Here is a 14106-nt window from a genome sequence, read left to right on the forward strand (position 1 = left end):
ATTTAAGTCTATTTTCCATCCAAGAAGATGATCTCTATGTAATTATATGTTTTTACTTTCTCCAATTCGTTATCTTTGATTTAATTACTTTATTTTATGTTTTGTTATTTCTTTATATGTTTTGTTTTATTTTCATTATCATTATTTTGTTCTTTTCATCGTTTATTTATATCTTTATATTTTCTATCTCTTTCGTCCAAATCTCTGTTATTCCCTTCAGTTTTTTGTAGCTTTCTGCTAAAGGAACTATGTCATGTGCGTACATTAGTTCGTTTGTCTGTAACATTTGGCTTTAGTTTTTGTTCATCTGCTTGTGTTCTTAAATATTTTATCCATTATTGATATCCATTTGTGCAATGACTCCGTTATATAAGTTCTTTATAATTTCTCGCAGTACTTTTACTAAGTCCAACTTTATTAGGCTTATATCCATAATTTGGCCAGCGAAAAGCCGCTCTAAAGACTATGAAGTTTAGATATAGCTCTTCTCTCGTTTCCAGTTTCTTTTCTATTCTTCTTTTTCACGTACCATATCAAAATTATACGACGTTGGCGATCACCATTGCGAATACTTCTCGATTTTCTGCTTCGTGGAATAATTGTCCTGCATTTGATATCTGAGGTTTTCTCTACGGCCTTCTATAGCCTTTAAGGATCAGTTGTAGTATTGTATATCAATTTCCCCTTTATGTCCCAGATAAGATATTTCTCGGTGTTTAAACAGTCTTTAGCAATTCTCTATCTTTGTTGAACCTCTTTAGTAAGTTTTTCTTGCTCTCCAAAGTATCTTCAGCATCCGTCTATGAATCCACATTTCTAATGCTTTAATTCTGTTCATATTTGATACTTTTAGTGCCCAAACTTGTGCTACATATAAAAGTAGAGACCAAATGTAGCACTTAATCATTCGTTGTCTCAGTTCTTTCTTTTCAATAATGTTTATGATGATATTGATATTATGATGTTTTCTCCTAATTTATTTTCTATCGCCTACTTAAGTCTTTATGCGTTTGCATTGTTATATGGTTTACGTAGTCCGCAACTCTGATTAGTGTCTGTTATTTTCTTAATTTCTTTATCTTTACGTTTAAACATATTATATATATAGGCATTTGTGTACGGAGAAATTTTTAACAGTTCTAGCAGATATTTCTTTCAATATTCAATTCGGTCTTCTCACTGATAACAAAAGATTCTGTCTTAGTTTTAAAACTTGAATAATTTTCCATTTTACCTTTCTTTTTTTTTCTTACTTTACTGATAGTTTTCCTGTACATTTGTTAGAAGGAATAGGAATTTATTTTTAAGTCCATAATTCTTTTTCATTTTCTCTGGATGCTTGCACTAACTCAGCAGTCTCATAAGCATTTTAAAAATATATTCAAATTATTCTTATAAAAGATATAATTAAGAAAAGCAAGCAAAAACTCCGTGTCACAGATATTTTCAGGATTTTAAAATCCTAAACAATATCGCAAGTAAAAACAAAAGACAAAAATAAAATTCAAGGAGGTGTTAGATAAAGGAATACTATTTGACCCAAAGTTTTGACTTTAGCCCTTAAAGATATATTTCCAATGCCTAGAATGACACAATATTCATATTGCGGTTGTCAAACAAACTAGATGCCTATTAGCTCCGGGATAGAAAACATAACATGTATGATTTATGACAACAAAATCCAGGTCCTGGCCTTTGCGGTCGATGTAGGGTTAATGGCAAGAACTAAAGGTAAACTGCTGGGGTTTTCAAACTATTTGAAGCAAAAGCTAAACAGTATGAATCGATTATTAATAAGCAAAAAATAAGTATATGGAAATGGAGCAGACCACATATGAAGACATACAATTGAAGACTACCACAAACAACGAGAGTAAAGAGTATTGCTTCAAAAAGGTGGCTAAGTTTGAGTATCTAGGGGTAACCCTAGCAAGTAAATGGGAAGAAAGCCAAGAAATTGAGATGCGAATTTCGAGAGCAAGGAAGACGGTCGGAGCTCTACGCAAAGTACTAAGAGCAAAAACATCTCCAGAGAAGCAAAATAGAGACTACACCGAACAGTGATCCAACCCACGGTCCTATACGGAAGCGAAACATGGGTTATCAACAAAAATCAAGAAAATATTCTAAACATCTGGGAACGAAGTGCTTTAAGAAAGATATTCGAGGGAGTAAAAGACTATCAAGGCGTTTGGAGGAGACGAATAAATGCAGATATCGGAAAGCTGTATGGGAAATCAAAAATTAACCAGATCGTCAGGACAAAGAGACTTAGATAGTTAGGCCATTTTGCGAGAATGGCAGACTAAAAGTAGGCAAAGGACTTGCTGCTGAGACGGAAAGGAAAGAAGAGAAGAGGACGACCACAAAAAAGTGGCTAGAAGAGTGTAAGGAAGACCTATTAACAATCGGGATAACAAACTGGAGAACTGCGGCCATGGACAATGAACAGAAATGGGCCTTTAGGGCCTGTTAAACTGTATATATATATATATATATATATATATATATATATATATATATATATATGAAAGTAAAAGATTGCATTTCATTTCAATCGGAACTCCACCATTGTTCTACACGTGTTTCGAGTTATTCAACTCATCATCAGGAACACTTGTGGAAGTTCAACTGAAATGAAATGCAGTCTAGTATTTGGTCATTATAACCAAAATAACAAAATAACAGCCAGGTATGCTAGCAGCGACATATATATATATATATATATATATATATATATATATATATATATATATATATATATATATATGTCTCCATTAATGTTAAGAGTGACATCAAGAATCTAAGCGATATATACCACCTGTTACTTAAATCAGATACCAAGAACAATACTATATCACAGATTACTAACTTGACTGATATATCCATTAACAACTAACATACCTTTATAATTAATTTTCATTAACAAAAAATATATAACATTCCCTTGCTTTTCTTAGATACGTCTCAATAAGATTCAATAATACATGAACAATATAATATAATTAAATAAAGAAAATCAAAATAATATTTCCCTTTACTGGGATTTAAATTCATTCGTTTTTTACCAATGAACCTTAACGACATAAAGATTCATACCAACTATAATGAAGTTGTCAGCGCTTGCGTTCTGGCTTAAACAGAACCTCACTTTTAACTATCTAAAAATCAAAAATTTAGTTATTGCCGACATTTCAAAGAATTACCTCCTTTTAAATGTAGTTGCATTGGGTTTTTCGATTAACCTTGGGTAAGCCTTTACGTGTCAAGTTCGAAGCTACCATACATTTCAATTCTTATAAAAAACTTTTTTTGCACATAGTAACAAAAAACACCACTATGTTACTAGCAAAGTTTTTTAATATTCTAACTCTACAATTCTAAGTTACGGTAAGATCAATAATGTTTTAATAGATAATATATGGTAGCTAATTATAATTTATTCTCTTTCAGCCCTGAAGAAGCCAAATTAATTCTCTTTGGCGAAAACGTTCGGCGAAACAATTGATACACATTAGAGTATTTCTTGCAGATTTCCCCAATATTTAAGAGTTTACTATATATATATATATATATATATATATATATATATATATATATATATATATATAGCAACATAAAAATGTTAATCGAAAAATCAAACGAATACAAAATAATACTCTGTATCTCAATAGTAGGCTATGAAAAGGTATTTGACACTGTAGAATTGTAGAATTATGGGCAATCCTCAACGCTTGTAGCAACATTGAGCAATAATAACAAAAGAAAAAATAGAAAAAATTAAACTACTGCGATGTCGACTACCCTAGCCGCCTCAGTTGAGTCTAAAACCGATCAAGAAGTTGTACCTGGAGTATACGAAGGGAAACCAAGGCTAAGCCTTAGTGAAAGTCTAGGTAATCCCTCCACTATGTTTCAAGCATAAATTAAGATATACAGATGTGTCTGCAGAACTAATAAAGAGGAACTACCGGAACAGATCTATAAAAATTATATCTGACAAACAGGCGACATTAAAGGCACTGGAATCGAATCGATTAACTCCAAGTTAGTTTGAAACTATCTTTAGAATCTGATTCGGACAGAAAAAGTAGCAAATCAAGTTTATTCTGGGTGATTGGACCTACTGGTATTGAAGAAAATGAAAAAGTGTACTTGCCAGGGGAGGGAGGGATGGAACAGATGAAACGTAACCATTGGTTTCAAATATTCCAAGGGTTTTATACATTAACTTTCGAGGAAGAGATCCAAAGATCTACTAAATATGAATAATACTGTTCTGTGAATTATCGTAGGTCTCCTAGCAGCATACTGTCGTTCTGCACGTTCTGCGCAACTGCCCAGGGTTAAATACGATAAGGCACAATACATTTTAGTATTATAAGTTCAAGCCCTATTTTATAGAACCTCGTAGATGTGTCACCAGTGGCCATAATAGATTTAGTTAAAAAAAACTGGGCCGAAAGAACAACTTTAACCTAGGTATGAGCTACAATAGACCTTTTAAGTCGAGTAGAAGTCAAACCTAAGCTGCAGCGATGAGTTAGTTATTTCTAAAAATTATTAATGTACGGCGCGTGTATCGTAAGTATGTTCTTTGATTATAAAAAAGATTTTAATACAGTTCCGTATGATAAACTTATGGAAATTCTCAAAAAAATTGGTCCAGATGAAAGAGGTATTCGAATAATTGCTATCTTGTATTGGAAATAGGTTCAAATTGATAAAAATAGATTAAAAGAGATACGTATCTTAAGGGGAATATGACTCGGTTGTTCGCTATTGCTCTTACTTTTTAATATATACTTCGAACTTACATTTAGTGAAATCTTGGAAGACATAAATATAGGAGTAGTTGTCAGATATTACTAGGTACGGTAGCAATTAAAAGCGCCGATTTGGCCTAAATCTAAATGTTAAAGGACAAAATGGATGGTAGTTAACAAAGATTGCGGGGATAATAACAATGAATATAGAATCAAAATTTACTGTAATTTGTAGCTCCACTAAACGAAAAAGTTGTTTTCAAAGGGATAAGGGTTGCTCACATTAATCCAAAATCCTGATCTCATTCTAAAAAATCTGACTTTAACAAGCTAAAGGCAGTTATATATTTTTTGTTAGATGTGCACGACAACTATATCGTAATAAAAAAATGGTTACTCTTTTCTACTTAGGATTTAGTGTCTATAACATGGTGTATATGGCACAACGGAAGAAGAAATGAAAACTACTGTCAATGCTTTCACAGAATAATATCACCTCACGTCCATTTACATTGATGCTAATCTGTATTATTGTTTAAGTTGTCCTCTGACAAACATCTAAATGTACCGAATTTTATAATTTTTAAAAACGATAACAATAAATTATTAACATACTGAACTCACTCTACTGATTAAGAAAATATTTTAATTAATGTATTCAATATAAATATATTAACAACAATATATTTATATTCAATGCATCAATTCTGTTTTGACAATATCGGTTCTGAATTTTTACCCAATTTTATTTATCGACTGGACTATAGCGTGTCGTTGATTCTTGAACTCACTACTTTCACTATATTCACATCTGGTGCGAAGAGATTTCTTTTTAGATACAAGAGTACTGTATAACAAGTTCCGTACAAATAGCGCGAATCGTGGATTACGTCAACTTCACTTTTTCATAGGGATTCTTATCAATGGTTTACAGATCTTATCAAAAAACTTTAACGGTGCAAGGTTAAAGGAATGATGTAACTATTTGTATGTTTATGTATTATTGTTGTCAAAAAATTAATCCAAATATGAAAAATAATCTTAATTTAAAAGAAATTTTCGGCTCAAATATTAAATAGTACAAGGTGCAGTGGTAAAGCAAAGCATAAAGAAGAAAAAGAAATCTGAAATGTTATCAAAAAAATATCACAAAATATTCATTATCATCATTCAGGCTTTACAAACCTGTATGAGTCCTAGCCTCCTCAAGAGTTTCTCTCCCCTATTCATCGCCTTCCTCCGCAAAACACGTATTTCCATATTTCTCATATATTCATCGATGTTATCAAGGAACCTTGTTCTGGGTTTTCTTCTTCTTCTCTGTACTATCCTATCCGTCCTATCTTAATGTATTTTACGATATCGGGTTCCTGGCACAGCCCTTTATTTATTTTAAAAAGTACAGACAATTCCCTCTGGATTCGTACTCTACATTAAACTTTTTCAAAGATTAATTTTGTTAAATTTACGAACTTCTAGCTCTTTCATTGCTCTGAACATTTCCCTTCTATTTACAGAGTCGTAGGTTCCTTGTAGTCTATAAATATGTGGTGAGTATCTATGCCATATTCCAGTGTTTTTTCTAAAATTTGTTTAAGGGTTGCAATCTGATAACTTGTCGATTTATCAACTCTGAAACCAGCCTGATATTTTCTACTATCTGTTCTGCATATGGTGCCATACGGTGACATAGTACTGTAAAAAATATTTTATACACTGCATTTAGAAGCGTAATTGCAATAAATAAATTGCTGGTGTGGGAACGTAAAATTCTTCGAATGATATATGGCCCTTGCAGAGACAGCGTGACAAACGAATGGAGGGGCAGATACAATAACGAGCTAGAGTCTCTATTCGGAAAAGAAAATCTAGTCAGATATATAACGGCCAATAGACTCAGATGGGCAGGGCATGTGATACGCAGTAACGACAATCGCCTTATAAACAATGTGTTCTGGGAAAGGCCAGAGGGAAGAAGGTCTGTAGGGCGGCATAGAAAAAGGTGGAAAGATGCAGTCAAAGAAGATCTAGAGAAAATGAGAGTGCGACAATGGGAATTACTGGCACAGGACCTACAAACATGGAAGGCAATAGTAAACGCGGCAAAGACTCATGAAGAGTTGTAGCGCCATTGATGATGATCTGTTCTGCATATGGTGCCATACGGTGCCATAATTCCTCTGTGGTTAGAGCATTCAAAAATAACTCCTTTTTTGTGTATGGTGCAAAGTATTCCAATTATTTGGGAGGGATTTCTGTGTCCATATTTCTTTTATAAGCTGCTGTAATGCCATTATGGTATCGTGGCTACCTTCTTTATATAGTTGAGCTGGGAGATTATCTATTCGGGGTGATTTGTTTCTGACTAGTTTTTTAACTGCATCTTTAACTTCAAGAATCGTTGGTGGTTCCTCTTCTCTCTCGTCTGTTCCCCTTATCAGATAATTAAGATAATTTTTAACGTAGGAGTTTTTGTGCTGTACTATTGTATTTTTCAGCTATCTTAAGGCTCTATTGTAGGTTATTTTATCTTGCTGATGCCTTGTATTTTGCCATTTTTCCTCCTTAGTCGCCTCTTCTCTTTAATTTGGTTTCTAATATTGATAAGACAGTTTCTTTTATTCTGTATAGCTTTACAGTCTGGAGTGGCATTTCAGACAGCTTCTTGGAGAAGTCTAGTAAATTCATACACTGCCATTTCAAGTTCATCTTTTGTTTTTAGGGAAATATTTATTTTTTTTTTTGTGTATTTATTCCCTAAACAGATTTCAGTCGGTCTTGTGATTGTGCAGTTTCGCTGGACGTTTCATCTCAACAAATCTTGAATTTAGCGTTGATATTACTAGAGTGGAGTCTGCAGCAATTTCATAATTAGGTAGTCTTCTCCAAAGACTTTGCTTACAAAAAAATCAAGACAGTCAGGAAGTTTACTGAGGTCACTGGGCTAGTAAGTAGGTTTGTAACTAGATAAGTGTTTAAGTTGTAGTTCCTGCATAATTTGAAAAAGGATTCTACCTCTACCTGGTGGAGATAGTCGAGAGGTCCAACATACATGTTTTTTGTTATAATAAGCACCAAATTGCGTTATATGTAATAAAGATGCAAGTGCTCCAGCCCAGTATAAGGTTCCAATATTCCAGGTGCCCCATTTCAGTTCCATGTTTCGTTTGCAGAGTCATCGTCGTAAGTTCAGTCCGTCTAATTACTGAAGTTCCATAACGTATAATTTTTGTATAGAAAGAGATTAGTGACCCTTAATTTTGAGTATCAGGGACTCTTCTGTTAGGGTTGCTAGGCCGTAATCAATGGGATCCAGATTTAAGCCAGACTTAACACACTCGCTGTCATCCATCCATCATAGGTTTGTTAATGTCATTAATGTATATTGGCTAGGGCATTTCTTGGCATTTGATGACAGCAGTCATTTGACATGGCCACTAAGATCCATTCATTCGTCCGGGCTTGAGACTGGCAAGGGCGGAGGTAAAAAAATATGTGGTGTTTAAATTAATATTTTTGTATGCTGACTTTCTTTCTTTTTTGTATTTCATGTTGTTTGCAATCCGATCTTCATCATCATCGAGGCCTTTCATTCCTGATGGAATGTTTGCGGTTTTGACTTAGAGCTCGCAGATGCGCTTATTGCGGTGATCACTTCGCATTCTTTTTGTGAATTGTCAGAGTTTGTTGTATAACTTTCGTTATAATTTTCTTTTACTCATTTTGATCTGTGCATAGTTCCCTCCAGTTTCTCTCTCAGGTGTTTGATATCTCTCATGACCTGGTCCTCCCATCTCTCTCTGGGTCTTCCCCTTGGTCTTTCAGTTTCTGGCTTCCATCTGGTGATCTTAATCAGTAGGTCGTTTTGCCTTCTCTCTATGTGTCCTAGCCAACTCAATCCATTCCTATTATTAATTCATTATATTATTAATAATCCATTATTTTCTTTTTAGTGTTTTGGTTTTTTTAATATATTTATACATGCCATTATTTATTACTTCATATTTAGAGTCGAAATAAAAATGCTTTCTTATTAAGTATGTTTAAACCCTTACTTCATTATAATGTTTGTTTGCATTTACTACGAATTTCATACCAGGAAACAGGTCCTTTACCTCAAGAGCTTGTCTTTACTATTCCAGTTTTTGTTCTAAAACCGTTTCAGTATTTCCTACTAACATTAGCATACATGTAACATCAGGAAATCTTACGCTGTAGTTTCGCTGTTATCTGATTCAGCACTTCTTCTGACTGGCTTTACAACTCGGGGTGAGTCTTCACCGTATCCACGATCTTGCGCTTTCATTCCCAATCCTAGATAAATCGGCTTCGACATCATCCTTCGATTTTTTTTCTACTGATATTTTACCGTCTGGTCTCTCAAAAAAACACTGTCTTTGGCACTCTGTCTTCCTCTAATTTTACTACATGGCCTCCCATATTATCCGGTTAGCTTTTATATGTCTGACGATGTTTGTAGTACCATAAAAAGTCACCAATTCAGCATTGCGGCACCTTCTCTACTCTCCTGTCAATTCATCTCTTTGAGAGCCAAATATCATTCTGAAAACCTTCCTTTCAAATATCAGCAGCTTATTTATTTCCCGCTGATGTCCATGTTTCACTTCTTTATGTAACAATTGGACGAATAACTGACATGTACAGTCTTAATTTAGATTGTCTTTTTATCAGCTTGGATCTTAATAATGATGATAGGGAGTATAATGCTTTATTCCCCGCAGTTATCCTTGCTAAGACCTCTTTTTCTATGTGGTTGTCATCTGTGATTACCGCCCCCAGATATTTTCTTTCCAGAGTTTTTATCTCCAGCATTTCCTCGCATAGTTTGCCAAGCCATTTCCGTTTTAGGTGAATCGTCTTGTATCCAATGTTTTTTATTTTTCGCTGCTTGTTCTATAACTGATGCCACTCGCTACCATGCTTATTCTAAGGCTACATCATACTCTTCCTCTCTCAGCATTTGGAATCTGTTGCTTATGGCTACTTGGCCAGTTCTTTATTTCCTGTTTGAAGAGATTCTATGCCATCTTTCTCCAACACTAATGAGAATAAATTTCATATTAATTAAATTTAAAAATAAATAACATTGTTGATATTTAAAAAAAGTTTTTGAAAAAGATATCTTCTGAGGAATTTTCTTAAACGTAGATTGTCAAACATGGGAGGGACCCAATCAACTTTATTTTTAGGTAGGTTTAGTTATATAGAACAATTATATTATGAGTAAATTTTACACTTTTATTATCAAAAATATCACTTCTTTAACCAAGAAAAGAGACATTTTGAATTTTTATATACCCAAAGCCGGCCAAAGCCCATATAACCGGTCCTACTACTACTACTACGAACCTCAACTTTAAACAACAAGATTTAGTATTAGGACAACAGAAATAAGTGGAGATCTTCCGATTCTCTGTCAATTGGGTTAGTTTCCCGGGGAGTATTAATTTTACCGGCACGATTACAGTTTACTTCTTTGCGGTTCCAATAGTCTTACCGCGGCACAGAACGATGGCTAATGCTCTAATTTTTATAAATTTAATAATCAGATTAACTATAATGTAGGTATAAGATGTTTCAAAAATAATTTTAGTATTTGAAACAGATATTTATTGTTAATGGTAAATGAACTTTAAATTAGTTTTAGTTTGATTTTTACCCGTTTCCGAATTATTTTCTTTAAATTGTTATGATGCAATCCAGATAGATATATGACACATGAAGAATGTGATCAAGGTATTGTATTACACAAAGAAGGTTTTAGTTATCATCGATCTGGTGTGTCCCATATCAGTATCACGAATGGTTGAACGGGATAATTGGTGAGAATATCAAAGGAGCTAAGCAAGGCACCGTATCACGATCCCCGCTTAAGTTCGTTTGTTAGAGTTTTCCGCTCTAAACAACGATTTGTAACAATCTGAGCGCCCCCCTGTGGGGGCGTGAGAGAATTTCAGGGGAGGCGTGAGGGTACAAAGAAAAAAATAAATATTTTTTGTTAAAAAACAAAATATTTTGTATTTCATATTTTTATTTTGTTTAGAAATATTTCTTTATTTAAACGTGATTAAAATCGTTTTACTCAAACAGACAACCTGAGTTAAACACGACAGTCTTCTGTATGGCAACATCGTAGGGGCGCAAAGTATATTTACCAACACTGTATTGCAAGCACTCTTGGCTCCATTTCAGTGACTCCGTCTCACGCGTCAGTCTCCTCAGTCGACAGCTTCTGTGTGCTATTTGTAGCAATCAGTGTAATCGTTATTTAATAACAGAGTGATTGTTTGTGAATTATTTAATAGTAATAAGGTAACAGCTTTGAAAATGGCTAAGTCACTTATAAAGAAAAGATTGTATTCAGACGATTATATCAAGTATGGTTTTACCTTTATGGAGAAAAACGGCATTCATTTACCTCAGTGTTTCAACTGCCACGTTGTTCTTAGTAATGATGCAATGCGCCCCGGACGTTTGGAACGGCATCTAATTACAAACCATTCTTCTTTGAAAGATAAAGGCCCAGAATTTTTTATTGCCAAAAAAGCAGCATAAAACGTATGAAACTTGACTCTACTGCAAATTTTTGTGTTGAAAATGAGAAAGCTGTGGAAGCATCATACAAAATAGCACTTTTGATAGTTAAAGACAAGAACCCACATATTATTGGTGAGTCACTAATTAAACCTTGTTTACTTACTGCTTGTAGTACCGTACTTAGTGAAGACAGTTGTAAGAAAGTAGAAAAAATTTCTCTCTCAAACGACACAGTAAAACGTAGAATTGATGACATGGCTCTGGATTTGAAAAATCAACTATTGCAAAAATTAAAAGGTTCACCGTTTTTTTCTTTGCAGTGTGACTAAACAACTGATATTTCAAAGCATACACAGTAATTGTTTTACTGTCGATTTATTGACAGAAAACGGTTCCTGGAGGAAATATTGTTTTCAACATCTGTTGAAAAAACAACTAAAGCCATTAACATATTTTCTGCTCTTGAAGATTTTTTAGTAATCAATGAACTTCCATGGGAGAAAGTAATTGGCATATGTACTGATGGGGCCCAAGCCATGACAGGATGTCGATCTGGATTTATGGAATTGGCAAAAAAGAAGAACCCTAGGATAATTGGTTCTCACTGCATTATTCACAGACAAGCTTTAGCTAGTCAGACTTTACCTGAACCTCTCAACGTCACATTAAACTTAGCAATTAAAATAGTTAACCACATCAAATCCAGCGCATTAAACACTAGGCTCCTTCAGGCACTATGTCAAGAACTGAATAGTGATCAGGAAACCCTCTTGTCTCACAGAAGTCCGGTGGTTATCCAAAGGAAATATGCTTGCAAGATTATTTAATTTAAAGTCAGAAGTTGAAATTTTGTTAATGACTTCAAAACTAGAAGATCTTCAGAGAAGATTTACAGATGATAAAAATATCTTTTACTTGGCTTATTTGTCTGACTTTTTTGAGGCACTTAATGTCCTGAATCTGAAGCTTCAAGGCCGTAAAAACCTCTTAAACACTTATGATGCAACTAAGGGGTTTATAGAAAAAATATCGCTTTGGCAACGCCGCCTTCACAGTTCCAAGCCAAACTTTTCCTCTTTTCCTAAACTGAATGACCTCCTCGATGATATTCAAACCCTTCCACAACATCTAGTTTCGGATTTGAAAGACGTCATATCAAATCAAATTCGAAAGTACTTTCCAGATGTTAGCTCGGAAAACTGGGAATTTAAGTTGACAAGATTTTTTCATATCGACTCATATCGACTCATATCAACTTGGAGAAAAAAACTTCATAAAAATGACATCAAAAAAGGATGTATACCGAATTTATGGAAGAATACATACAATTTGGTCCCATGTCCAAGGTTGATGATAGTCAACAGAGCTTTTCGTATTATCTTCCCCATCACGGGTCTATCTTCTTCTGGTCTATCAATACATGACATTCAAATTTCGGGTCCTACCATTCAGGACGATTTATTCTTAATTTTATTGCGTTTTCGACAACATGCATTTGTTGTGTCTGCTGATATTACAAAAATGTATCAGGTGCTCGTAGATCCTGAACAACGAGCACTTCAGCAAATTTTCTGGCGTTCTTCTCCTTCTGATACTCTGAGCACATATCAGCTAAATACGATCACATATGGAACAGCTTCAGCTTCGTTTCAGGTCATTCGTTGCTTATTTCAGTTAGCATCCGAGAATAAAGGTCTTCACCCTGCTGCTTCCAAGATCATCAAGCGAGATTTCTATGTTGATGATCTTCTGGCAGGTGAAAATAGCGCAGAGTCATTGTCAATTGTATGCAAGGATATCAACAATATCTTAAACAGCGGATGTTTTGAGTTGAGGAAGTGGGTATCGAATGATCCGGTAGTTCTTAATAAAATTCAAAGTTCCAAGTCTCTATCAAATCTAAAATCATTCGTTGGAGAAGAAAAGGTAAAGGTACTTCGTCTAGATTGGATGTGTGATTCGGACACACTAACATATAAGGTAGCTGATTTAAGTAATCCTAATAAGATAACGAAGAGAATAATTCTTTCTAGTATTGCTCAGATCTATGATTCTCTTGGGCTGCTTAACGCTTGCACAATTACGGCCAAGATTATAATGCAAATTCTTTGGCAAGAAAAGCAAGGCTGGGATGAATATGTTTTATGCCAATCTGCCAAATCGTTTTTACGCAGTGGCAGCATTTCAAGGAGGAATTACTTAGATTAAATAATGTCGAAATACCTAGGTACGTAAAATTAAAGGATTCGATCTCTTGTGAGCTACATGGTTTTTCTGGTGCCAGCAACAAGGCACATGGTACTGCAATCTATGTTAAGAGTGTTGATTCTGATGGACATGTTATGCGCAAAATCCAAGGTCGCACCCCTAAGGGTGATTAGCATACCTCGTTTGGAATTGTGCGGCGCATTGTTACTTGCTCGTTTGTCTGAAAGGGTAATCTAGTCCTCAGATATCAATTTCGATAAAGTATTTAATTGGTCTGATTCTACTATCACTCTGGCATGGATACGCACACAGTCAAAACTATTAAAGACGTTTGTAGGAAATCGTGTCGCTGAGATTCAGACCAAAACGGAAAGGAAAAGTTGGCACCATGTAGTTTCGAATGACAATCCTGCTGATCTTGCTTCTCGTGGAATTAGTCCCCAATTACTCATGTCTTCTGACTTATGGTGACATGGACCTTCCTGGCTGAAATCAAATTATTATTCTACACAACTTTCTCTTCTAGATGACATTCCGAAGTTAAAGACTGCCAAGGTCTTAATAAAGCATTAAT

General features: G+C 34.5%; 3 protein-coding genes across 5 annotated transcripts in view; 2 read left to right on the forward strand and 1 right to left on the reverse strand.

The window, feature by feature from the left end:
* Nucleotides 1–5647, reverse strand: part of spidey (hydroxysteroid 17-beta dehydrogenase 12 spidey) — a 50976-nt gene extending 45329 nt beyond the window's left edge. The window contains exon 1 of one of the 3 annotated variants that reach the window (XM_072546715.1): nucleotides 5506–5647. The gene's annotated coding sequence lies outside the window, so the exon portion shown is untranslated. The remainder of the gene's footprint in view (nucleotides 1–5505) is intronic. The other 2 variants (XM_072546717.1, XM_072546716.1) reach the window with 2 other exon arrangements.
* LOC140451766 (protein FAM200B-like) lies at nucleotides 3794–12151 on the forward strand. Its single transcript, XM_072545617.1, has 2 exons — nucleotides 3794–3896; nucleotides 11802–12151. Exons 1-2 carry the CDS (start codon nucleotides 3794–3796, stop codon nucleotides 12149–12151), a joined length of 453 nt encoding a protein of 150 aa, XP_072401718.1.
* Nucleotides 12152–12845: 694 nt separating this feature from the next.
* LOC140451767 (uncharacterized) lies at nucleotides 12846–13532 on the forward strand. Its single transcript, XM_072545618.1, has one exon. It carries the CDS (start codon nucleotides 12846–12848, stop codon nucleotides 13530–13532), a length of 687 nt encoding a protein of 228 aa, XP_072401719.1.
* The last annotated feature ends 574 nt before the right edge of the window (nucleotides 13533–14106 follow it).

This window comes from Diabrotica undecimpunctata, chromosome 10 (genome assembly GCF_040954645.1).
Source record: "Diabrotica undecimpunctata isolate CICGRU chromosome 10, icDiaUnde3, whole genome shotgun sequence".
In the NCBI taxonomy this organism is placed as follows: domain Eukaryota; kingdom Metazoa; phylum Arthropoda; class Insecta; order Coleoptera; family Chrysomelidae; genus Diabrotica; species Diabrotica undecimpunctata.